Source organism: Nerophis ophidion, linkage group LG04 (genome assembly GCF_033978795.1).
Source record: "Nerophis ophidion isolate RoL-2023_Sa linkage group LG04, RoL_Noph_v1.0, whole genome shotgun sequence".
Taxonomy (NCBI): Eukaryota; Metazoa; Chordata; class Actinopteri; order Syngnathiformes; family Syngnathidae; genus Nerophis; species Nerophis ophidion.
In genome coordinates, this window is record NC_084614.1 from 15,185,702 (window position 1) to 15,212,282 (window position 26,581).

Below are 26,581 nucleotides of genomic sequence, written 5' to 3' on the forward strand. Positions count from 1 at the left end.
CAGCCCTTTGAGACACTTGTGATTTAGGGCTATATAAATAAACTGATTGATTGTGAATGTTGTCTGTGTTGGCCCTTCGATGAGGTGGAGACTTGTCCAGGGTGTACACCGCCTTCCGCCTGATTGTAACTGAGATAGGCACCAGCGGCCCCCAAAGGGAATAAGCGGTAGAAAATGGATAGATGGATGAATAAATTCAAATCAAGAGTAAGAATTCAGTGTTAATATTTGAGCGGGCCCTGGGCCCCTGTGTAGTGGAAAAGCTGTTAAGTTAATTATGATCCCATTGATCATAAAAAGATAAGCAGTGCCTTTTGTCACACGGTTTATTACACATACGGAACAGCAGATAAATAACATACACGCTGAAATGTGTAACAAACAGAACCTTTTGGAATATTCCAGACAGATATGGGAACGCCAAACATTAGTAGTCAGTGTTGTGCTGTTGACAAACCGGAAATCGTCACTCGGGGACAAACACAAGACAAAATATCATATTGAGAATGGAACATGAATTACTTGTTGTCCTGATGTCATCCCTGAGAAAGTGAGAGGACAGTCTTTTACCTTGTTGCAACACACCAACACGTCACACAACTCAACTACGGTTCTTCCGTGCTGGCATCGAATGAAACGAGCACTTCCTCTTCTACACATTTAACCTGACACTCGCTTCCTGCAACGACACATCACAATTTGTATGAAACCTAGCGAAAAACGTCTAGATGCGCCATTCCTCTTCAGTGATAAGACGTTCCAGGAGTCCGACAAAGAGCGCGTTCCAGCACAAGCATGTCCGTCCTTGTTGACGTGAGATGAGCGTTAGGAGCGAAGCCCTTGGAGATCCTTGGCTTTTCACACGGGAGCGAATCCCGGCTGATGGCGGTTTGGCCGTTCTGCTCAGAGAGCGGCCATCTTGCTGGCCTCTCTGACCCCGCTCAGGTAGGCGCCCGTTACGGTCTGAGGGAAGTGCCGGTTGGTGGCCTGGAGAAACCGGAGAGGAAGATGAGGCATTGGGAGACATCCGCACGCAAACTCGGTACTGAAAACGCAGCTACCTCGCCGGCGAAGAACAATTTTCCCTGGACGTCTTCGGCGATGATGTCGTACGCCTCGCCACTGCCGCCCATCTTCACAAAGCTGTAGGACATCTGCGACCACTTGTCTTTGCTCCAGTGCGTGACCAAGGAACGCAGCGGCTCAGGGACCTCCTGTCGAGAGAGGGCCCCACAATGAGAGTCTACGCGCGGCTTTTGCTGGTCTTCTCAAGAGCGTGACGTAGCTACCTGCTCTTTGAAGAGCTCACGCAGCACCTTCATGCACTCGTCCACCACGTCTTTGTCCTCCATGTCCCGTACGGCAGCGACAGCGTCCCCGGCGATAACGGACATGAGCACAGCCTGCTTTCCCTACATGAGACAAACGCATGAAAATGTATCTTATCTCTCCCGCTTGCTTCTTTGTCTTGTTTAGTCGTGTGGCCTCTTTTTGCACTCACTGCTCTCCAAATCTTAACATTAAAACTATTTAGCTGGCCTCAACGAAATTGACAAGATCTTGGGTTCGGTGACGGAGCGGTTGTTGCTGGACACACGACGACGGACTCTGGGGAGAAAAAGGAGTGCCGCGTGCCTGGCGACCCTTTGAGTCGAGGCCGTGAAGATATCCACTTACAATGGGGCAAAAAAGTATTTAGTCAGCCACCAATTGTGCAAATGGATACATGGATGATACAGCAGAGGATTCGGAGAATGTCATGTGGAGAGATGAAACAAAAATATAACTTTTTGATATAAACTAACTTGCCGTGTTTGGAGGAAGAAGGATACTGAGTTGCATCCCAAGAACACCATACTTACTGTGAAGCATGGGGGTGGAAACATCATGCTTTGGGGCTGTTTTTCTGCTAAGGGGACAGGACGATTGATCCGTGTTAAGGAAAGAATGAATCATGAGATTTTGAACCAAAACCTCCTTCCGTCACTGAGCGCTTTGAATGGTTGACCAAATACTTATTTTCCACCATAATTTACAATTCCTACAATGTGAATTCCTGGATTTTTTTTTACACATTCTATCTCTCACAGTTGAAGTGTACCTATGATGAAAATTACAGACCTCTGTCATCATTTTAAGTGGGAGAACTTGCACAATCGGTGGCTGACTAAATACTTTTTTGCCCCACTGTATCTGGAATTATGACAACAGGACGTCTGCTGATTGGGAGTAAGCGTTGCTCTGGTTTGTTGACAAATTGGAAGTTGCTGGCAGTCTTCGAAAGGACCCCAAAGCTGCCGCAAATGATCGGAGGAATGCGGGCAGAACTGTGGACATTCTTGTGATTTGGATAACATCGAACTGTCTGCCCCGCAGGATGAATTTTGAGGACCAGTCATAGGCAATTTAGAGTGAAAAGCAAATTTTATTTTCACTAGCATACAGAACCTTCTAATTTGGATTGTTTCCCTGGCTTCGAGACTATCCTGAAGGACACAACAAACTCTCTTCTTGTCTCTCATGGACACACACCTGTAGTTGTTGACTTTGGACTAGCGACTGCACGACATCAAGGCCACGGAACAGAGACACGCTGCAGGCTTACACACACACATGCATCCACAAAAAATATATACGCCACATACACATACCCCATGTCCCATTAAACGCCCTTGACGTCCCATTAAACGCCCTTGACGCGAATCCCTTAGGGGTATTGGACAGCTGGGCAGTGCTTGTAGAGCTGCAGCCTTCCACCGTAGCCCCCACTCCCTCCTCTCTGTTGCAAGTCTCGAGATAGATGTTGTAATATGTATGTGTGCTTTGCTATGGAGTTTTTTTCCCACTCCAGACTGGGCTCCCTTCAGAGCCCAGTCTAGATTGTATTTTTTTTAACTCATCCTTCCCCAGCATTTACCTTTTTCCCCATCTTTTGCGTGGAGCTTGCGGCGACCCATCAGCGTTTCTGTTCTGTAACTCTGTACACTGTTTGTTTGTCTAATCTTGAACGGGTTTGTGCTGGAAACAAAGTTTTGTTGAACTTGTGCAATGACAATAAAGACCTTCCTACCTACCTATACTCAATTCCTATAAGACATATTTCTGCTCAAACTCTTAATGGATCTGTCCCGATACATCATCTACATGTACATATAAATGTACATAACTTTAAAACATTAATAATAATAAAAAATACCTCCCTTTATCAAAATGTCAAAATAGAGATAAAGGCATCACGTAATAACATAAAGCTGACAAATTTATAATTTTAAAAGTTATATATATATATATATATATATATATATATATATATATATATATATATATATATATATATACATACATACATACACACACACACACACACACACACACACACATATATATATATATACATATATATATACACACACACACAATATATATATATATATATATATATAAATACACATTTTTACACAAACATATATGTATATACATATTATATATACATATATTATAAATAATGTGTGTGTGTATATATCCATCCATCCATCCATTTCCTACCGCTTATTCCCTTTCGGGGTCTTTTGGCGCCTATCTCAGCTACAATCGGGCGGAAGGTGGGGTACACCCTGGACAAGTCGCCACCTCATCGCAGGGCCAACACAGATAGACAGACAACATTCACACTCACATTCACACACTAGGGCCAATTTTTAGTATACATATATATATATATACATATATATATATATATATTTATATATATATATATATATATATATATATATTTGTGTGTATGTGTGTCTATATACACACACGTATATATAGATATGTATAAATATATACATAAACATATATAAAGCATATATATATATATACATATATATACACACACACATTAATAAACACACACACGTGTGTATAAATATATATACATATATATATATACACACACACACACATACATATATATATATATATACACACACACAAACACATTAATATAGACACACACATATGTGTGTGTATATATATATATATATATATATATATACATACACACATATATATTTATATATATATACAAACACACATATGTGTACAAAAAAAAATATATATATACACACAAATATATATATATATATATATATATATATATATATATATATACATATATACACACACAAGCACACATATAAATACACATATATATATATATATATATATATATATATATATATATATATGTGTGTGTATATATATGTATATAAATAATGTGTGTGTTCGTATATGTGGGTAAGGGGGCAACAGCAAGGCATATATGTCACAATGAAGCGACATGGGGTAAGCAGAAAAAAACTACTCATTCAACCTTGAAAAAAATCTAAATTAATGGCGAAAATTTGACTTTTAACAGCGACTGAACAACAAAGTATGAATGTTCTTCCCCAAGAAAGTGCTCAAACCATTGTTTCCTATCTAACCCTTTAAGCGACGGACACTGTCTTCCAGACAAGCAGCAACAACAATAGAAATCCACAGCTTCGTCACAAAATTTAGTCAAACATCTGCAAGTAGATGAGGCCTGCAACTAACGATTATTTTTATAGTCTATTAGTTAATGATTATCTTAACAACTTGTCAACTAATTGGATAATAAAGCGTACACATGTTTAATGGCTGTAATTTTACGAAAACTAGGCACATTTTGGCAAAAAGTTCTGGTTTTCATCCTAGGAAAAGTGGGGCATACGAAAACCAAGGTACCACTATACTACTTCCTGTTCGTGAATGGGTAAAAACACGCTGCACTTTACACACACACAGGTCAAAACACGTTATCGTAATCTCTGTGGGAAACAAACAATGCGCATTGTGGTTGGATTGCCCACATATGGAAGTACAGTAACTAAGTAGCAATACCTGATAGTTTAAATCTGAGGCTATGTCTACACTGAGCCGGATAACCCCTTAAATGAATAACTATTTAGCCAAAGCCCCCGTTTCAGCCACACTAATCTATCGTTTATCGGGGCAGTATAGCTTGGTTAGGGCGGTATAGCTTGGTTGGTAGAGTGGCCATGCCAGCAACTTGAGGGTTCTGGGTTCGATCCCCGCATCTGCCAACCTAGTCAGTGCCGTTGTGTCCTTGGGCAAGACACTTTACCCCCCTGCTCCCAGTGCCACCCACACTGGTTTAAAAATGTAACTTAGATATCGGGTTTCACAATGTAAAGCGCTTCGAGTCACTCAAGAAAAGCGCTATATAAATATAATTCACTTCACACTTCATCGTTTAAGGTCCCCCTCTTCGGACAATTTTTTTACACGGGCAATTGCACCGTGTATTTCTTGAATCTCCGGTTCTTAGGTTTGTATGGACTCATTGATCGTTTACAAACTGAGCTCGGAGAGGAAGAGCATACCCCACACAGGAAGTGACGTCAAAAAGAACGCGCCACAGCCAGCTGCATATTAAAGCGGTTTCGTAACTCGGAGGTCACCACTGGAAATATGGAGGCGAGTCATTAACACATTCCCGTGTTTCTCCTTCCGTCTGCAAAGACCCCATCCATCCAATTTCTACCGCTTATTCCCTTTGGGGTCGCAGGTGCCTATCTCAGCTACAATCGGGTGGAAGGCGGCGTACACCCTGGACAAGACGCCACCTCATCGCAGGGCCAACACAGATAGACGGACAACATTCACACACTAGGGCCAATTTAGTGTTGCCAATCAACCACACCTCAGGTGCATGTCTTTGGAGATGGAGGAAGCCGGAGTATCCGGAGGGAACCCACGCATTCACGGGGAGGACATGCAAACTCCACACAGAAAGATCCCCAGCCCGGGATTGAACCCAGGACTACTTCGTATTGTGAGGCAGACGCACTAACCCCTCTTCCACCGTGAAGCCGTCTGCACAGACACTTGTGGAAATCACACAGCTTAGTATAGAAGGGGTCTGAACATGCGCCGTTTTTGCTTGGTGGTGGGAAAGAATTTGCCATCAATCCCACATGGCATTGGATCGGCAGCTATGGCTCCAAATGTTACGTGAGAATCTGTGACCAACCTTCGGGTCCATGTCATAGAAGACGGTGAACATGCCTCTCTTGTCGGGAGTCGGCGGGATGTGACCGAAGTAATCCGCCAGCTGGATCTTGTTGTCCCAGAATCTGTACGGAAACTGGAGGGCGATCTGTTTGGGAGGTCGGCAAGAAGGTTGTGTTTGAAAGTTGGACACTTTATGTGCGCCATTAGCAAAAATATGTGTATTGAAACTTCTACTAGATCAGAACATTAGTTAGTTTTGAGTTTTGACAAGATTCCGGTAGCATGCCATTAATATCGCATGCTACATAAAAAAATCCAGATGTACTCTAGTGTGCAGAGACCATTGATTTGATTAACTTCACATAAAAAAGTTAAAAGGCTTTAAAAAGTTAAATCAGGCTTTTTACTGATCATTTTAAACTCTTGTTAGGTTCTTATTTTGTATTATGTTATTTTCTGTTTTGTTTTTTACTATTACTACTAGTATTCTTACTAGTTTATGTTTTCATTCATTTATTATTAATATAATATTTTAAATCTATTTGTGTAATTTTTGCGTATGAAATGTGGTATATAAATAAAAGATTATTTGATTATTTTTGGCAATTTTTTTTATTTTCATAACAATGTCTTAACTAATTATTTTGAAATGATTGCAAAAACTACGAGAGTTTCATTCAGACATCTTTAATATTTTTACCATGCAAAAAGGGCTTTTAAAAAAGATAATGTTCATTGTGTTTGTGTATATGCGTGTGTGTATTTTTTTACTTTCTCAATGATGCCTGCTCCCAGACTGTGGATCGCTTTCATTTTCCTCTCAGGAAGGGGCGGGTTGAACTGGATGAAGTTCCTCTGAAGCAACGTTAGTGGTATCGTAACAAGAACCTAAAAGGAGGAAACGACTTCAAGTAAACAACATTATCCCCCCAAAAAAAGTGCTTTTCACATTTATTTAGTAGTAGTTGCACCTTTTTGGCTGTCCATTGGGAGCCATTAGAGCAAGTAACTCTCACAACATCGCCTGAGTAGTCGATGGACTGAACCTGAAGTAGAAAGAAATGTAATGTTTAGGGATATTGGAACCTTGAATATTGGCTGATAACGAAACTGATCCGATACGATGTCAGCATGAATCATACTTGCATTTTTTTGGACTGCTGGATGTAACAAATGGTTGACAGAGAACAAAGGTAGGTATGAAAAACACTGACCTATTGAAATGGACTAATGAGGTCTTTAAATTGAAGTGGAGTAGTAATTGTTTTTTGACAACACCGAGTGGTCACAAAAGTTAATAGTGTTAAGCTCATGAAGCAGTAAGTTGAATAATGCGGATACGTTTGTTAATAAATACGTTCTAATAATCTTCTGCATTGGAGATTTTGTATGTGTAAGTAATATGCAAATATATTTCATTTATATTGACAAATGTGCTGTTTTAGACTGCAATATTGTTCTGTTATTATCACATATGTCTCGCTTGTGTGCTTCACTGTCGAGTAGCTGCTAGCCTATAGCCTACGATGTTTACCTTTTGTAAACGACTTTAGTAAATTATAAGAAGTAATGTGCCTAATGGAGGACATTTAGATGTTAAAGTACCAGTGGAGTGGAAAAACAACTTGCCTCTATATTGAAGCTATTATCATATATATCTGATGTATGACACCGAAATACTTCGCGAGTAAGTAAATATGATCAAAATAGTATCAATCTCAGAGATTCCTGAGCCATTTTGAGAGATAATAAGGAAGCCAGACACGTCACCACCGATCCCTTTCCCATCGACAACAATCCAAATCATGCAGAATTTGTGGGGAGCCCATAATGATTACTTTGGGACAAATGATGATCCAGAACTTTATATTTTTTATCCTGAATATAAGGAGGGTGAACGACAAGTTTTAGAAGCTGTGCTACACAGATCCAGCTTTAGTTAAACACTAAGCATCATGTAGCAGTATTGCTAAGTGCTAAACAAGAAATATAAACTACAAACATAATAAAATGATTGCTTACTGTACAATGTCTGCTCTCACTGATGACTAATAGGATGTCCATATTTTCCCGTTTGGATTAATAATTAATTTTAAGGCACAAAACTGTTGTAGTGTGTTTGTCTCCATCTCCGGGTATAAACTTGAATGTCACAAATGAACAACTCCTCACAATAACCAGATGAGAGGCTAGATTTATAATCGAGAATAACTTTGACGAGCCGAGATGCGGGAGAAGAACGACAGCAAAGAATTGATTAACGTGGACCCCGACTTAAACAAGTTGAAAAACTTATTTGGGTGTTACCATTTAGTGGTCATTTGTACGAAATATGTACTGTACTGTGCTATCTACTAATAAAAGTCCCAATCAATCAACCAATCAAACATCGCCGGCTCAATGCTGCATAAGCTTCTTCTTCTTTACAGTTTTATGGCAGTTTGGATCCATATATGTTGCATTACTGCCATCTTCAGATTCATTTTATATTTATATTAAAATCTCTGCTTGAGTCCAATGCAGCATAAACAATAGTTAGCTCTCGGTTATCAATGCTAAAAAAACTTACTGAGTTGGCGCTGATAATAACTACTAATAATCGGTTAATATTCAGGTTGCGAGATGAAAATACAGTATTGTTTGCAGGGTTTTGGATGGTTATTCAAAGAGTTTTGTGGGCAAAATAGAGAGCCCCCATAGAATGCATTGTTAGCGTTTGTTCCAAAAATACCACAACAAATGCGTGTACATGTCCTTACAACTTTTGCTAATTTCCAGTATAACTGATACGATAACATGGTCGGAGTGCAGAAGCGTTGCTACTGTGGAGTCACTCTCCGGAAATAGCCAAAGGTATTCGGAGCCCAATATTCAAAATGGCTGACTGAATTTGTGGCATTTTGTGATGTTTAGATGGTATTTTTACATACTTTACGGATTGTAAATACTTGCATATTTCCAGTATGACTGATCTGATAACATGGTCGGAGTGCAGAAACGTTGCTACTGTGAAGTCACTCTCCGGAAATAGCCAAAGGTATTCGGAGCCCAATATTCAAAATGGCTGACTGAATTTGTGGCATTTTGTGATGTTTAGATGGTATTTTTACATACTTTACGGATTGCAAATACTTGCATATTTCCAGTATGACTGATCTGATAACATGGTCGGAGTGCAGAAGCGTTGCTACTGTGAAGTCACTCTCCGGAAATAGCCAAAGGTATTCGGAGCCCAATATTCAAAATGGCTGACTGAATTTGTGGCATTTTGTGATGTTTAGATGGTATTTTTACATACTTTACGGATTGTAAATACTTGCATATTTCCAGTATGACTGATCTGATAACATGGTCGGAGTGCAGAAGCGTTGCTACTGTGAAGTCACTCTCCGGAAATAGCCAAAGGTATTCGGAGCCTAATATTCAAAATGGCTGACTGAATTTCTGGCATTCTGTGATGTTTAGATGGTATTTTTACATACTTTACAGATTGTAAATACAATTGAATATGGTTACAATGAAGCACAATTAAGCATACAAAGTCAACTTGTTTTTCCACTCTACTGGTACTTTAACTGGCTGCAGGACTGATTGTATCAGGTATTTTACAAGTTTTTTCTGCTGATATCGGACTGAGTAATATTATATTTCGTATGGGACAGAACATGTTGAGAGGGAAACACAACTGTATTCTACCGGGCACTTAGTGCGGATGTCGAGGCCCTCGGCTAGCTTGTGTAGCAGAGCAGCGTAGCCGTGAGTGAGCAGCGTGTGGTCTCCTGAGAACTGCGCAAAGAATTCATTGTGGTCCCAGGACCTGGCGGAAACCTGGCGTGCAAGAAAATACGCTGTTAGCAGGAAATCATTCAACACCAGACAAGCCTGGCCCTCGGACCTGGTTTAACGAGCTGCCACAGGCGTATTCCAGGTTACTGAGGTGAAACTGGAGGACTTTCTCCTCCAGCTCACTGAACTGGATGCCGGACTCCTGAAGAAAGTTCTTTTTAAGCTCCTGGACTTTCTCTGTCAAAAAATGTTCAAACGCTATGAGTTTTAATGGCAGACCTTAGCCCGCCTGTCAAAGTCTCAGCACCTCCCAGAGGCTTGTCCTGGCCCTGCGACTTGTCCTTCCTCCACTCCGACACCACGTCCAGAATGGCGTTGAAGTGGAAGTCCATGCGCTTGTCGATGGCGGGGTCGGTGACACGGCCGCCCTCCTGGAACAAGTCACAGCGCTCTCCCAGCTTGTGCATGCGGACGCCCATCTGCAGCACGTGTGGTCAGTTTAGGAGGAGCCTGAGTGTTTGTCTGCAGGTACATAAGAGCCCTCTCTCACCTGTTCACACATCAAAGCAACCGGGTTGTTTACGCAGCCGTTGACGATCTGAGCGCCGCGACCCACGGTGACGCCCAGGGAGGTGTCGTCCCACACGCGCCCACCGATTCTCTCGCGGGCTTCCAGCACCAACACCTGTAGGCCGCAAACACCAACCATGTTGACCCATCCAGTGGTTCTTACCCCTTAAGGCAAAGGTGTCCTACTTTATAAAATATTAGCAATCCAAAACATCAATTTGACAACCTTTTCCATGTAAAAGCTGAACAAGGAAACCAACCTGAGTGCCAAAGTTGCGCAGCTGGCGCGCAGCAGCAAGTCCCGAGGGCCCAGCACCGATCACGACCACGTTCTTCTGCCAAAACCAAATGTGAGGTATGAGTTGTGAGGACTTATCTTGTGTATGCCACAACGTAGTCCAGGGCTATTCAACGGGGGGCCAAATCCGTCCCAGGAATGACACAATTCTGACCCCCGGTTCAGTTCAAAAGTGTTTTGGTCCTAAATTATCTCAGTAAGATATTACAGCTGGTTGCTGACATTTGATGACCTATATTGAGTAAAACATGCTTAAAACTAGAATATCAACTGTTGCAAAGCTGTGCCATCAACACTCACAAGTATAAAAATACTTTTCAAAAGTAATAATTTCTTAGTTCAAGCATGAAAAAAAAAAATAATGATTTCGGCGCAATTGTGTCTCATAATCAAAACGGATGACAGCCAAATGGACTTTGCTGTTTTATTTTCAATGAAACAATAGAAAATACGTACTCATATAGTAGTACAGTTGGCACAGTACAGTAAACTGACAGTTAAAATTCAAACATTTAAGAGGTGACATTTCTAACAATTTTGAACAGAAATTGTTCATGCACATTGAGATCAATTCTTCCAAATGTATCCATCCATCCATTTCCTACCGCTTATTCCCTTTAGGGTCGCCTATCTCAGCTACAATCGGGTGGAAGGCGGGTACACCTTGGACAAGTCACCACCTCATCGCAGATTCTTCCAAATTACTATTTTAAAAAATCTGGCCAGGGGCCGGGCTGTACTTATGCGCACTAATTGACTGAAAGAGCACGCAATTGGTGCGATGATGTCATGTTATCGATGGAAAAATGCATTTTTAGACAATATGATTTGCCAGAGCGGCTAGGAGACCCCGAGAGTAACACGCGGTTGCCTTGTTGCCTTCCCATTAAGAACAATAAATTCGTTTTTAATACAAGTTTGCTGGTTTCAAGAAATGTAATGCCGAGCGCATACCATTATGTCAAGATAATGGCACTAGCATTTATTTAATTTTACAATATTTTTCAACGTATTGAACAAAAAGGTCTCATTTTTTTCTACCAAGAAAAGTGCACTTGTTATTAGTGAGAATATACTTATTTTAAGGTATTTTAGGTACATTGAGGTTAGCTAATTTTACTTGTTTTGGAAAGCCTTGACAAGCCAATTTTTTTTTGTTCTATTAGCAGATAATTTTACTTTGCTCAAATAAAATACCCCTATTTTTTGGTTGTTTTTTTTCTTGTTTTTGACCACTGACTTTTTGCAGTGTGGGAGACAAACAATTTTGCAGCAGATTCCCAAAAAGACTAGAATGCTCCTGTTGTAGACCACTGTAAACACATTGGCGTGCGTTGACATTTAAACCTTCCTAGCAAACCTACAACACTGGGGTCCCAACTTGCGATTTACATAACTGAGGTGTTCCTCAAGGCACCCAATTAAGTCCCCTTCTCATTGTTTCCATTGTTTGTAACTAAGGTGGTTCTGAATCTTGTTTACTACAGATGCAGTCAGTAGTAATTTGTTACTACTGACTACTCAGTGGCCTAGTGCAGTGGTTCTCAACTTTTTTTCAGTGATGTACCCCCTGTGAACATTGTTTTAATTCAAGTACCCCCTAATCAGAGCAAAGCATTTTTGGTTGAAAAAAAAGAGATAAAGAAGTAAAATACAGCACTATGTCATCAGTTTCTGATTTATTAAATTGTACAACAGTGCAAAATATTGCTCATTTGTAGTGGTCGTTCTTGAACTATTTGGAAAAAAGACATACAAATAACAAAAAACTTGTTGAAAAATAACTAAGTGATTCAATTATAAATAAAGATTTCTACACATAGAAGTAATCATTAACTTAAAGTGCCCTCTTTGGGGATTGTAATAGAGATCCATCTGGATTAATGAACTTAATTCTAAACATTTCTTCACAAAAAAAGAAATCTTTAATATCAATATTTACGGAACATGTCATCAAAAAATATAGCTGTCAACACTGAATATTGCATTGTTGCATTTCTTTTCACAGTTTATGAACTTAAATTCATATTTTGTTGAAGTATTATTCAAAAAATATATTTATAAAGGATTTTTGAATTGTTGCTATTTTTAGAATATTTTAAAAAAATCTCACGTACCCCTTGGCAAACCTTCAAGTACCCCCAAGGGTACGCACCCCCATTTGAGAACCACTGGCCTAGTGGTTAGAGTGTCCGCCCTGAGATCGGTAGGTTGTGAGTTCAAACCCCGGCCGAGTCATACCAAAGACTATAAAAATGGGAGCCATTACCTCCCTGCTTGGCACTCAGCATCAAGGGCTGGAATTGGGGGTTAAATCACCAAAAATGGTTTCCGGGCACAGCTGCCGCAGCTGCCCACTGCTCCCCTCACCTCACCTCCCAGGGAGTGAACAAGGGGATGGGTCAAATTCAGAGGACAGTGTGTGGTGAAATGATTGGTACTTTAACTTTAACTTAACTTCAATTTTGTTAGCTATAATAGCGGTGTTCCTCAAGGTTTCATCTTAAGTCCTCTCTTTTTATCATTTGGGCTATTCAACGGGTGGTTCACAAGTTCTGTTTAACAAACTTGTGTAACTCACATTTTAGCAGAGACGATCACAGACATGATCTTTGACTTTGGCTCTTATTAAAAATGTGCCCGCTACTACATTACATACAGGACAGTCCAAAACCTTGGACACACCTTCTCATTCAATTAATTTCATGACTATTTACATTGTAGATTGTCACTGAAGGCATCAAAACTATGAATGAACACATGTGGAGTTGTGTACTTAACAGAAAAAGGTGAAATAACTGAAAACATGTTTTATATTGTAGTTTCTTCGAAATAGCCACCCTTTGCTCTGATGACCGTATTTTTCGGACTATAAGTCGCAGTCTTCTCCACAGTCCAGCCGGGGGTGAGATTGGCCTAACCAAAAAAAAAAAGAAAAACATTTTTTTTAGTTTGGCCAAGTCTCACCCCCGGCCAAACTACAAAAAAAAAACGCGACTTATAGTCCGAAAAATACGGTACTGCTTTGCACACTCTTGGCATTCTCTCGATGAGCTTCAAGAAGGAGTCACCTGATATGGTTTTCACTTCACAGGTGTGGAAGTTTTAATGCCTTCAAGGGGAACATTATCACAATTTCAAAAGGGTTAAAAACAATAAAAATCGGTTCCCAGTGGCTTGTTGTATTTTTTGAAGTTTTTTTCAAAATTTTACCGGTCCCGGAATATCCCTAAATAAAGCTTTAAAGTGCCTTATTTTCGCTATTTTCGAAACCATTATCCATTTTCCTGTGACGTCACACAGTGCTGCCGATGTAAACAAACAATGGGAATAGCACAGCAAGATATAGTGACATTAGCTCGGATTCAGACTCGGATTTCAGCGGCTTAAGTGATTCAACAGATTACGCATGTATTGAAACGGATGGTTGGAGTATGAAAGTATTGAAGAAGAAACTGAAGCTATTGAGCGAATAGCTATTGACGCTATTCATAGCCATAGCATGGTCGGTTAGCTGGGTTAGCATCGCCGGTAAAATGTGCAAACGATCAGGACTTTCGCATTTTGTGATAATGAAGCAACTTAAATCCGTCGATTGGTATGTGTTTTTTCGCATTAAATGTGGATGGAAGGAAACGTAATATAATTGCAAATGCATCTGCAGGTTATCCATACATCTCTGTGCCATGTCTGCTTTAGCACCGCCGGTAAATAGCATGTTAGCATCGATTAGCTGGCAGTCACGCCGCGACCAAATATGTCTGATTAGCACATAAGTCAACATCAACAAAACTCACCTTTGTGATTTTGTTGACTTTATCATTGCAAATGCATCTGCAGGTTATCCATACATCTCTGTGCCATGTCTGTCATCGCCGGTCAAATGTGGAGACACTCTGGCACATTCAATGGGGGTCTAGCGGCAGAAACTTTCGCATCTTCGGTTCAACTTAAATCCCTCCCTGTTAGTGTTGTTACACCCTCCAACAACACACCGACGAGGCATGATGTCTCCAAAAAATAATCGAAAAAACGGAAAATAACAGAGCTGAGACCCGTGTGTGTAATGTGTAGAAAATGAAAATGGTGGCAGTATTACCTCGGTGACGTCACGTTCTGACGTCATCGCCACCAGAGCAATAAACAGAAAGGCGTTTAATTCGCCAAAATTCACCCATTTAGAGTTCGGAAATCGGTTAAAAAAATATATGGTCTTTTTTCTGCACCATCAAGGCATATATTGACGCTTACATAGTTCTGGTGATAATGTTCCCCTTTCAGTGATAATCAAGGTAAATAGTCTTGAAAATAAAGAAAATGCATTGAAATGATTAGGTGTGTCCCAACTTTTGGCCTGGACTATATATACTTACAGCATGTATATAAAACCTTAATGGAGGTGTTTAGATGTTTTTTCAGGGCTTTATTGGCAGAATAGAGCGACTCCTATAGTTTCCATTGCAAGCAGACATTTGATGGGACTTATTTCATTTTTAGAATGCAGAAAAAAAACAAACACATGTGTTCTTGTCTTACATAAGGATTGTGCATGATAGGCACAATTAAAAAAAAGTGCAGTTCCCCTCTAAGAGGAGAGCCACAAAATACGGGCTTGTGGGCCGCAAATGGCATGCAGGCCGCAAGTTTTAAGAGTTAAAGGGAGAGGAACAAGCTGTGTTGCGGCAGTACTAATCTTGTCAAAGTGTGGTGATACTCACAGAGCGATGCCTTTCCGGGAGCAGAGGCCGCTGGACAGCCAGCACTCCCGTGTTGATGAGACCCTTTCTGGTCATGAATTGGAGCACCCGCTCCATCTCTTGCACGCAGCGCACGCGCACCAACCCGCGCACGATGATGTGCAGGGCGCATTTCTGGGCGGTGAGAACCTCCTTTGGAAAAGACACTGAATGAGTTGTTTTCCACTTAACTGTGGAGAACTGCTAATGCGTGGCACGCTCTGGCAAGCTATTATCGTCCTAGGTACCTTGCAGTTTTTGTGCCAGGAGGCCAGGATGAGGTTGCGCAGAGCCAAATACATAGTGGGATCGCGGGAAAATTCAGGGAACTCGTAAAGCTCGTCGAGCTCCATCATGTCTGGTCGGACGCAGAGAGCCTTGCCGCACTCGTTGGGCTGGTAGAAGGGCTGGAAGTATGGACAAAGACCTGCAACTGGACAAGAACGCCGCCGTTGAAGTCTGGCGTCGATCTGAACGGCTGTTGAGGAGTACGTACTTTGAGGCTGGGCGGCCCTGCAATGGTCGGCCCTCAGCTCGCTCATGGACGCGCTGGCTGGGGTGCACGACGGACTCATTCCGACGCAGTCGGGGTAGTAAGCAGCCAGGAAGGGACTGGCCGGGCTGTCTTTGAACAATGGCGGCAGGATGAGCATGGAATGCCACCAGCTGTCAGTCACCTCCGCCACTCTCTGCAGGGAACAAAAAGGAATGCCTGGATCCATCTTGGACTGACAGTTAAAATTGGAAAGGATTTGACAAACATCCTTGGAAGAACTCCCACTAATCAAGACTCTGAACAGGAAGTTGATACAAACAAACCCATGAAAACATACAAAAAAAGGTTTATTTTACCAGGTCTTCTGGTTGGGAGCACTGGTCCGGACCTTCACTCTGCAGACAAACAGCTATCAAATCACTAATCGGCCCACGTAAGCGGATCTACGTCCTGTTTCCTGCTGACCTTAATGTTGTTCAATTTCATTCCGCAGCGGTACGTCGACGCCAGGGAGCTGGTGAGTTGGATCTCCTTCGTCAGCTGACGCCACTTCTTGCAGTCCGGCTTGTTGCATTGCACCTACACGGACAAGATATTAAATACTTTCCGGTGCGTTGACGTCCACGTGGGCGACATTCAACTTCTCACCCAGTAGGGAAGCTGCTGGTCTGCCATGAAAGCCTTAAGAGTGGGCTCACTTTTCCCGTTACTCGTCCACACCTTTTTCCACGCGGCAAAAATTTCGTAGCCGTCTTTGTGACTGAGGTAAAAAATTAAAAAAAGATGGCAGTCATGCACTACTTTCTAGGTCAGGGGTCGGCAACCCACAATGATGAAAGAGCCATATTGGACCAAAAATACAACAAAAAAATCTGTCTGGAGCCTCCAAAAATTAAAAGCCTTCTATAATGAAGTCGACACATGATATAAGTGTCTATATTAGCCTACTATCAAAATGACCACGTCTTGCTGACACAGATCTTCGTTGACAGATATGTTGAAATGTAAAATTTATTCTACACTTTTTTACAACATTGGAGAATATTATTAAAAGGCAGGCTTCTCAGAGGGCGAGTGAGATAAATGGTAAATGGGTTGTACTTGTATAGTGCTTTTCTACCTTCAAGGTACTGAAAGCGCTTTGACACTACTTCCACATTCACCCATTCACACACACATTCACACACTGATGGAGGGAGCTGCCATGCAAGGCGCTAACCAGCACCCATCAGGAGCAAGGGTGAAGTGTCTTGCTCAGGACACAACGGACGTGACGAGGTTGATACTAGGTGGGGATTGAATCAGGGACCCTCGGGTTGCGCACGGCCACTCTCCCAACTGCGCCACGCCTAACTCCTGTAAATTACTGGCTTAGAATGGCCAAAGGTATAGATGATGTGTGCAACTTAAAGTAAACGGTAAGCTGTCTTCTTCTAATGGAATTATAACAATCTTTGCAAGCTGGGTTAGGTTTGCTGTGGTCTGGAACAACACGGTGCACAAACAACTATCAGACATGCAGCCAATAACACATACAGATATGTCAGGAGAAATGCAGATGTAAATTAAATACACAGAGGACATAAGAAAAGGAAATTAAATTAACTCCAATATACCTATTAGTGAGGCATAATGATGCAATATGTACATACAGCTAGCCTAAATAGCATGTTAGCATCGATTCGCTTGCAGTCATGCACTGACCAAATATGCCCGATAAGCACTCAACACAAGTCAATAACACCAACAAAGTATAAAAAGTTTGGTGGACAAAATGAGACAAAGAATGAGTGGCAAAAAATATGTCTTTCTCTGGCATCGTTGAAGAATGTTATACATGTAAACAAACTACGGCAAGTTCAAAGACTGCCAAAATTAGTAGGACAAAACAGCGCTCTCAGAGAATCATGTTTAATATAAACAGTGGGATTTCTAACAATTAGGGAGGTTTGTGTCACGCTGTCCTCCTACAAAAAACCTATTAAAACAAAAATATATTTTTTCCTAATCTTCTTCTATTTTCATACATTTTTATAAAAAGCTCCAGGGAGCCACTATGGGTCTGGAGCCGCAGGTTGCAGACCCCTGCAATACAGCAACCCCCTGCGGCCCTGAACGGGACAAGCGGTAGAAAATGGATGAATGGATTGTCTTAAATCTGCTGCTATAAAAACATTTGTTATTGCTTCAGCCCTGCCTGACTCGCCGAGGAGAGGCTGCTTGAATGCGGTGGTGCCGCTTCAAAGGAGTTAGCCTGTTTGACGTGTTGGCAGAAGCGTACCCTACTGCTGCTAAACAATGTCGGCAAACCTCCTTCCTCCACTGTTGTATCGCACCGCTCAGCCAAAGTGTTTCCAAACGGGAGATGTTAACGAGGCAGGAGGGTCTTCCAGCTCTGGCTTTTGCATGTTGTCCTAGCCCGGTCGCTGCTAGCCTGCTGTGTGTTGTGCCTCTCTCTGCATTGTTTACATAACCTGCGGTGCCCTACCTAATGTGTCCGTGTGGAAACTCGTTCGATACACCTCCGAACCGAACCGAAACCCCCGTACCCAAACGGTTCAATACAATTACACGTACCCTTACACCCCTAAATGTTTTGGAGGGTCTGCAAAACATGCAGAATAAGTACTAGTATTACCTTCTGTAGTAGTGATCAAAGCATTCGTTACAAAAGTGTTCGCCACATGACAGATGGTACCAGCGAGACGTGTAGCCATTTTTAGCACACCTGGTAAGAGAAAAAAATAATTCAAGCCAATTTTAACGTAGATGCTGGAAGTAAAACCTCCAGGCTCACCTGTCGGACGCACTGGCGAAGCAGACGGGATATGTGGCCGAACAGCCGGCCTTCTCGCACTTCCTGTATTTCTTCTCCGACTGGTCGTCTTCCTCTTCCGTATCCGTGGCTTTTCTTTTGCTCTGAAACCAGACGGATGTCACAAATGGGACACTTTGGCAGAATTTGCTTGGGTTCCTACTAAGCCCATGGGATTGACAACAACAAAAATATCATGTATACACGCAGATTTATTTATTTTCGACTATTTGGGATTCTTTTTGCTTCATCATAGACCAGGGGTCGGCAACCAAAAACGTTGAAAGAGCCATATTGGACCAAAAATACAAAAAACAAATCTGTCTGGAGCCACAAAAAATTAAAAGCCTTATATAAGTCTTATCATGAAGTAACACGTGACATAAGTGTCTATTAGAGATGCGCGGATAGGCAATTATATCATCCGCATCACCAATGTCGTCATCCACCCGCCGTCCACCCGAACCAACATTTTATCAGGACCGTACCCGCCCGCCAACCGCCCGCTATAATACATCAAAAGTGATGATGACAATTGGAGCCGCTAACGTTCTCGCGACTATCCAATAGCGTTCATTCTGATTACAAGAATATGGGCGTGCTGTGAAGCCATTGCCTTAGACACCTTCATCAACATGTACGAATCAATTGTTCGTCCGGCAACATGTTGTGTGAAGCCTCCGCAATTACACGTTCAAGATTAAAAAAGGCACACTGGGTGATACAGAGTACACTGATGGTTGTGATATAAACAACTTTAACACTTACTAATATGCGCCACGCTGTGAAGCCACACCCAACAAGATTGACAAACACATTTCGGGAGAACATCCTCACAGTAACACAACATAAACGCAACACAACAAATACCCATAATCTTTTGTATTCATGACACTTCCTGAATATATTTTACACCCCCACGCCCCCAACCCCACCCACCTTACCAACGCACGGGGTTGGCGGGGTTTGCTGCCAGCGGGGTGTATAAAATAGTCAGGAAGTGTCATGAATACAAAGGATTATGGGTGTTTGTTGTGTTGCGTTTATGTTGTGTTACTGTGAGGATGTTCTCCTGAAATGTGTTTGTCGTTCTTAATCGGTGTGGCTTCACAGTGTGGCGCATATTACTAAGAGTGTTAAAATTGTTTATATCACAACCATTAGTGTACTCTGCGTCACCCAGTATGCCTTGCAGTCGTGTGCGTGTTGCCGCGGAAGCCACACACAACATAATGCGGGACTGACAAGCAGATCGTACACGTTGTAGTAGGCGACAAAGCCAATGGCTTCACAGCACGCCCTAATATTTATTATCTGGGTGACTACCGGCAGTCATTTAGGAGAATAATAGCGTCTCTTATTGTCTTCTTTGCTTTATGACACGGGTCTTTAATGGCTCTTTGAATGGCAAAGGATACCGATCACAGAACCATGCATATCAAATATTTCCGGATGATTCAACCGCCACCCGCCCGAATCTAATTAAAATCCATTTTTTCGTCATGTCAACCGCCCAAACAGCGGTTTATCCGCGGACTCCGCGGATGAGACCGCAAACCGCGCATCTCTAGTGTCTATATTAGCTATAATAGCCTATTATCTAAATGACCATGTGTCGCAGGCTGACAGAAATGTTGAAATTTAATATTTATTCTACATATTTTTACAACATCAGAAACCATTAGTAAATCAGAGGCTACGCAGAAGGTGATTTAACTCCTGGAAATGACTGGCTTTTAATTGCCAAAGGTATATATGTGTGTGTCCAAGTTAAAGGAAACGGCGGGTTGTCTTCTTTTAATAGATTTATTACAATCTTTGGCAAGCAAGGTAAAGTTTGCTGTGGTCTGGAACAACATGGCACACAAACAACTATCTGAAATGCAGCCGATATTTGTGGTATCATCCAAAGCTAATGTAAAGTACCACACAACAGAAGAATAAATGATTATTACATTTTAACAGAAGTGTAGGTAGAACATGTTGAAGCACAAAATAAGCAGATATTAACAGTAAATGAACAAGTAGATTAATATTTCATTTTCTACCGCTCGTCCTTAATAACGTTGACAAAATAATAGAATGACACATGACACAACATGTTACTGCATATGTCAGCAGCTGAATTAGGAACCTTTGTTTGTTTACTTACAACTAAAAGAGATGTCTTGTATGTTCACTATGTTATTTGAGGACAAATTGCAGTAAGAAACATATGCTTAATGTATCGTAAGATTTTGTTAAAATAAAGTTAATAATGACATTTTTTGTGGTCCACTTTATTTAGAGAAACACCAAAATACTTTTGGTACCGGTACCAAAATATTGGTATCGTGACAACACTAATGCACACTCACCGAGCACCCACTGGCATTAAAATCTCTATAAGCCTTAGTGGCCACATACGTGGACAGCAGCTTTTAGCTTTTATTTCCAAAATTGTGCACACTACTGAGGGAGCACGGTGGTACAGGGGTTAGTGCATTTGCCTCACAATACGAAGGTCCTGAGTAGTCCTGAGTTCAATCCCGGGCTCGGGATCTTTCTGTGTGGAGTTTGCATGTTCTCCCCGTGACTGCATGACCGGCTTCCTCCCACCTCCAAAGACATGCACCTGGGGATAGGTTGATTGGCAACACTAAATTGGCCCTACTGTGTGAATGTGAATGGGGCAGTATAGCTCGGTTGGTAGAGTGGCCATGCCAGCAACTTGAGGTTTCCAGGTTCGATCCCCGCTTCCGCCATCCTAATTACTGCCGTTGTGTCCTTGGGAAAGACACTTTACCCACCTGCTCCCAGTGCCACCCACACTGGTTTAAATATAACTTAGATATTGGGTTTCACTATGTAAAGCGCATTGAGTCACTAGAGAAAAAGCACTATATAAATATAATTCACTCACTCACTCACTCACTCAATGTTGTCCGTCTATCTGTGTTGGCCCTGCGATGAGGTGGCGACTTGTGCAGGGTGTACCCCGCCTACCGCTTGAATGCAGCTGAGATAGGCTCCAGCACCCCCCGCAACCCGAAAAGGGACAAGCGGTAGAAAATGGATGGATGTTCACTACTGAATTGGGGTCTTATGGCCCTTATGTGTCGATTGGCACCACTAAATTGGCCCAAATGTGTGAATGCAAATGTGAATATTTTCGGTCTATCTGTGTTGGCCCTGCGATGAGGTGGCAACTTGTCCAGGGTGTACACCACCTACCGCCCGAATGCAGCCAAGATAGGCTCCAGCACCCCCACGACCCCAAAAGGGACACGCGATAGAAAATGGATGGATGTGCACTACTAAATTGGGGTCTTATGGCCCTTATGTGGACACTTACACTGTTTACACTTATACTATACTATATCTGGTGGTGTCAGAAGAGTATAGCATACATTGGAATTTAGAAATTTGGGGAAAAAAAAGTGTAAAAATAAGAATTATGTCACTAAACATGAAGTACACGTTTGTTACTTATGGACTAAGTACATCATATCACAAGATGATTCTTAGTTTGTATTCTAATTAGGGTTCAATAGGCCCAAACAGCAAAGGCTACATTATACAGCTGTATAATCACTCCCCATACAGCAATAGATAATATCCGCCTATTAACTGACACCCTCTATGTCAGCTACTTCTTTTTAATGTCTATATTCATTTTTCTGCTGGACTCACTCTCTTTTTTATGCTGGGGCTGCAAAGATACTGTGATAGTGTACAGAGCAATTGGTATATATTGTATATATGTTATAGACATAATATATCTGTATATATATAATATACTGTACACATTAAGTATATATTGTATATATTCGCAGATATGTTATATTTTACATTGCTGTACCTAGTCTATTTATACCTGCATTGTCCTTTCCATCCTTACACTTTCCATCATTGTAACTGAGCTAATGTGTTGAACAATTTCCCTTGTGGATCATTAAAGTTTGTCTAAGTCTAAGTTTCATTCCATGATAGCTTTTAATCCGGAAAATGTATGTGTGTGAGAGAGAATCAACAGCTGATACAATGGACTCATACTATAATGAAAGTAAGTCATTGATTTCAAGAATATGTGTAATTTATTCATGCTGAAATTCTAACAACTGACGTTTCAGCATTAAGGATAGTTTACGCCATTTACGCAAATGTTCTTCTTCTCCTCCTCTTTGGCCTTGCCATTTAAAGGCCTACTGAAATGAGATTTTCTTATTTAAACGGGGATAGCAGATGCAATCTATGTGTCATACTTGATAATTTCGCGATATTGCCATATTTTTGCTGAAAGGATTTAGTAGAGAACATCCACGATAAAGTTCGTAACTTTCGGTGTTAATAGAAATGCCCTGCCTCTACCGGAAGTCGCAGACGATGACGTCACCCGTGTGATGGCTCCTCACATATTCACATTGTTTTTAATGGGAGCCTCCAACAAAAAGTGCTATTCGGACCGAGAAAATGACAATTTCCCCATTAATTTGAGCGACGATGAAAGAATCGCGTTTGAGGATATTGATAGCGACGGACTAGAAAAAAAAAAAAAACACGATGTTTTTAGACACATTTACTAGGATAATTCTGGGAAATCCCTTATCTTTCTATCGTGTTGCTAGTGTTTTAGTGAGTTAAATAGTACCATATAGTCGGAGGTGTACGTCCACGGGTGTCTTGACGCCAATGTCTCAGGGGAGTCGACGGCAGCTTTACGGACGGCACAAGCTCAGCTTTTCTCCGGTAAGAAGCGACTTTTTACCACAATTTTCTCACCGAAAACTGCTGGTTGACATTCCGTCCTGATTCATGTTTGCTTGACCGCGCTCTGATCCATAGTATAGTTTCACCTCCAGGAATTTTAAACAAGGAATCACCGTGTGTTTGTGTGGCTAAAGGCTAAAGCTTCCCAACTCCATCTTTCTAGTGTGACTTCTCCAATATTAATTGAACAAACTGCAAAAGAATCAGCAACACAGATTTCCAAAATACTGTGTAATTATGCCGTGTGTGTGCAGCACTCATATTTCCTTAAAACCTGTGACGTCTTGCATACACGTCACCATTACACGACGTTTTCAAGACGAAACTCCCGGGAAATTTAAAATTGTAATTTAGTCAACTAAAAAGGCCGTATTGGAATGTGTTGCAATGTTAATATTTCATCATTGATATATAAACTATCAGACTGCGTGGTGGGTAGTAGTGGGTTTCAGTAATAGGCCTTTAACCATCAAACAAACGCCATGGGAACATCGCCCCCTAGAGCAGTGGTTCTCAAATGGGGGTACGCGTACCCCTGGGGGTACTTGAAGGTATGCCAAGGGGTACGTGAGATTTTTTCAAAATAGCAACAAGTCAAAAATAATTTATAAATATATTTATTGAATAATACTTCAAGAAAATATGAATGTAAGTTCATAGACTGAAAAAAAAATGCAACAACGCAATAATCAGTGTTGACAGCTAGATTTTTTTTGTGGACATGTTCCATAAATATTGATGTTATAGATTTCTTTTTTTTGTGAAGAAATGTTTAGAATTAAGTTCATGAATCCAGATGGATCTCTATTACAATCCCCAAAGAGGGCACTTTAAGTTGATGATTACTTCTATGTGGAGAAGAATACAACTTTAACATTTGACAACCAAATAATAAAACAAGGCGACTCGGTAAAAAATCTGGGTGTTATCTTAGACCCAACTCTCTCCTTTGAGTCACACATTAAAAGCGTTACTAAAACGGCCTTCTTTCATCTCCGTAATATCGCAAAAATTCGCTCAATTTTGTCCACTAAAGACGCCGAGATCATTATCCATGCGTTTGTTACGTCTTGTCTCGATTACTGTAACGTATTATTTTCGGGTCTCCCCATGTCTAGCATTAAAAGATTACAGTTGGTACAAAATGCGGCTGCTAGACTTTTGACAAGAACAAGAAAGTTTGATCACATTACGCCTGTACTGGCTCACCTGCACTGGCTTCCTGTGCACTTAAGATGTGACTTTAAGCTTTTACTACTTACGTATAAAATACTACACGGTCTAGCTCCATCCTATCTTGCCGATTGTATTGTACCATATGTCCAGGCAAGAAATCTGCGTTCAAAAGACTCCGGCTTATTAGTGATTCCTAGAGCCCAAAAAAAGTCTGCGGGCTATAGAGCGTTTTCCGTTCGGGCTCCAGTACTCTGGAATGCCCTCCCAGTAACAGTTCGAGATGCTACCTCAGTAGAAGCATTTAAGTCTCACCTTAAAACTCATCTGTATACTCTAGCCTTTAACTAGACCTCCTTTTTAGACCAGTTGATCTGCCGCTTCTTTTCTTTTTTCTCCTACGTCCCCCCCTCCTTTGTGGAGGGGGTCCGGTCCGATGACCATGGATGAAGTACTGGCTGCCCAGAGTCGAGACCCAGGATGGACCGCTCGCCTGTGTATCGGTTGGGGACATCTCTACGCTGCTGATCCGCCTACGCTTGGGATGGTTTCCTGTGGACAGGACTCTCGCTGCTGTCTTGGATCCGCTTTGAACTGAACTCTCGCGGCTGTGTTGGAGCCACTATGGATTGAACTTTCACAGTATCATGTTAGACCCGCTCGACATCCATTGCTTTCGGTCCCCTAGGGGGGGGGGGGGGGTGCCCACATCTGAGGTCCTCTCCAAGGTTTCTCATAGTCAGCATTGTCACTGGCGTCCCACTGGATGTGAATTCTCCCTGCCCACTGGGTGTGAGTTTTCCTTGCCCTTTTGTGGGTTCTTCCGAGGATGTCGTAGTCGTAATGATTTGTGCAGTCCTTTGAGACATTTGTGATTTGGGGCTATATCAATAAACATTGATTGATTGATTGATTGATTGATAAATCTTTATTTATAATTGAAGCACTTAGTTTATTTTTCAAAAAGTTTTTAGTTATTTGTATATCTTTTTTTCCAAATAGTTCAAGAAAGACCACTACAAATGAGCAATATTTTGCACTGTTATACAATTTAATAAATCAGAAACTGATGACAATGTGCTGTATTTTACTTCTTTATCTCTTTTTTTCAACCAAAAATGCTTTGCTCTGATTAGGGGGTACTTGAATTAAAACATATTTCACAGGGGGGTAAATCTCTGAAAAAAGGTTGAGAACCACTGCCCTAGAGTTACAAATTCCGATGTTTAACAGATTTTGATACAACACCGGCTCTCACGCGTCCCTAATGAAGTGTCCCGTGTGCGTGCGTACCTGTCCAGGCGGCGGGTTGTTGGCCCGCTTCACTCGGACGTTGCTCTGCCTCCCGGAGGACCGCGGCACCAGGCCGTCCCCGGATGATTCCCCGGAACCCCTCTTCTTGGCTCGCCGGCCGCCGGAGCCGCTGCCCGGGTAGTCTGAATGCAAAGCACCACGGTGACATGTCAACAACATCATGGGACAACAAAGCGGCGCATGCTGCGGTCGGGGCCTATTTGTAAACAAAACCAACGAGAGTTATTTTTTTGTATTTGTTATCCTCGCCATTGACGACTAGGGTAGAGACAGAGGCGAGTGGACGACAGAAAAGTGACTTTAGAGGCGGCAAACTGCCATCAGAATGAGGTCTTTAAATCAGCCATGTCATGTAAGCATGCTACTTAGCATGTTGCTAACAGCGTCGACACATACTCATGCTTACTGACCTGCGTCCGACAGCATGTTGGACTTTCTTTTTCAAGCCTGTAAATAAAAAAGTGTGCTAATTTAAATGTTGTTGTTTTTTATTCCCCAATTATGCTTCGTCCACCCGTCGCCCTTTTATTGTCGTGGGGGGAAATAAAGGCGTTGTTATCGTTAGAATACCACTACCGGTTGTCGGAGGAAAGGGGCGGAGC

The 26,581-nt window shown here is 41.7% G+C and overlaps 1 protein-coding gene across 3 annotated transcripts; it reads right to left on the reverse strand.

The window, feature by feature from the left end:
* Window positions 1–312: 312 nt before the first annotated feature.
* Window positions 313–26,581, reverse strand: LOC133550978 (lysine-specific histone demethylase 2). 3 transcript variants are annotated; one of them, XM_061897193.1, is made up of 21 exons: window positions 26,390–26,580; window positions 25,959–26,101; window positions 18,726–18,847; window positions 18,567–18,656; window positions 16,577–16,688; window positions 16,394–16,507; window positions 16,285–16,323; window positions 15,929–16,121; window positions 15,681–15,865; window positions 15,415–15,585; window positions 10,659–10,730; window positions 10,379–10,513; window positions 10,136–10,307; window positions 9,938–10,065; window positions 9,739–9,870; window positions 7,014–7,088; window positions 6,814–6,930; window positions 6,062–6,187; window positions 1,290–1,412; window positions 1,062–1,214; window positions 313–987 (listed from the first exon to the last, which is right to left on the reverse strand). In XM_061897193.1, exons 1-21 carry the CDS (start codon window positions 26,403–26,405, stop codon window positions 904–906), a joined length of 2,502 nt encoding a protein of 833 aa, XP_061753177.1. In that variant the 5' UTR covers window positions 26,406–26,580; the 3' UTR covers window positions 313–903. The 3 variants fall into 3 exon arrangements, with proteins under 3 accessions (XP_061753177.1, XP_061753176.1, XP_061753175.1); XM_061897192.1 differs by having other exon boundaries at window positions 10,659–10,733; XM_061897191.1 differs by having other exon boundaries at window positions 10,659–10,733; window positions 15,681–16,121; window positions 26,390–26,581.

Bases quoted from the DNA above. Each gene is read 5' to 3' on its own strand.
- LOC133550978 (XM_061897191.1), bottom strand. The intron at 18,848-25,958 runs GTACGCACGCAC...GTCTGGTTTCAG, and splicing joins ACAACCCGCCGCCTGGACAG to AGCAAAAGAAAAGCCACGGA. The intron at 9,871-9,937 runs GTCCGAGGGCCA...CTTGCACGCCAG, and splicing joins GTGGCAGCTCGTTAAACCAG to GTTTCCGCCAGGTCCTGGGA.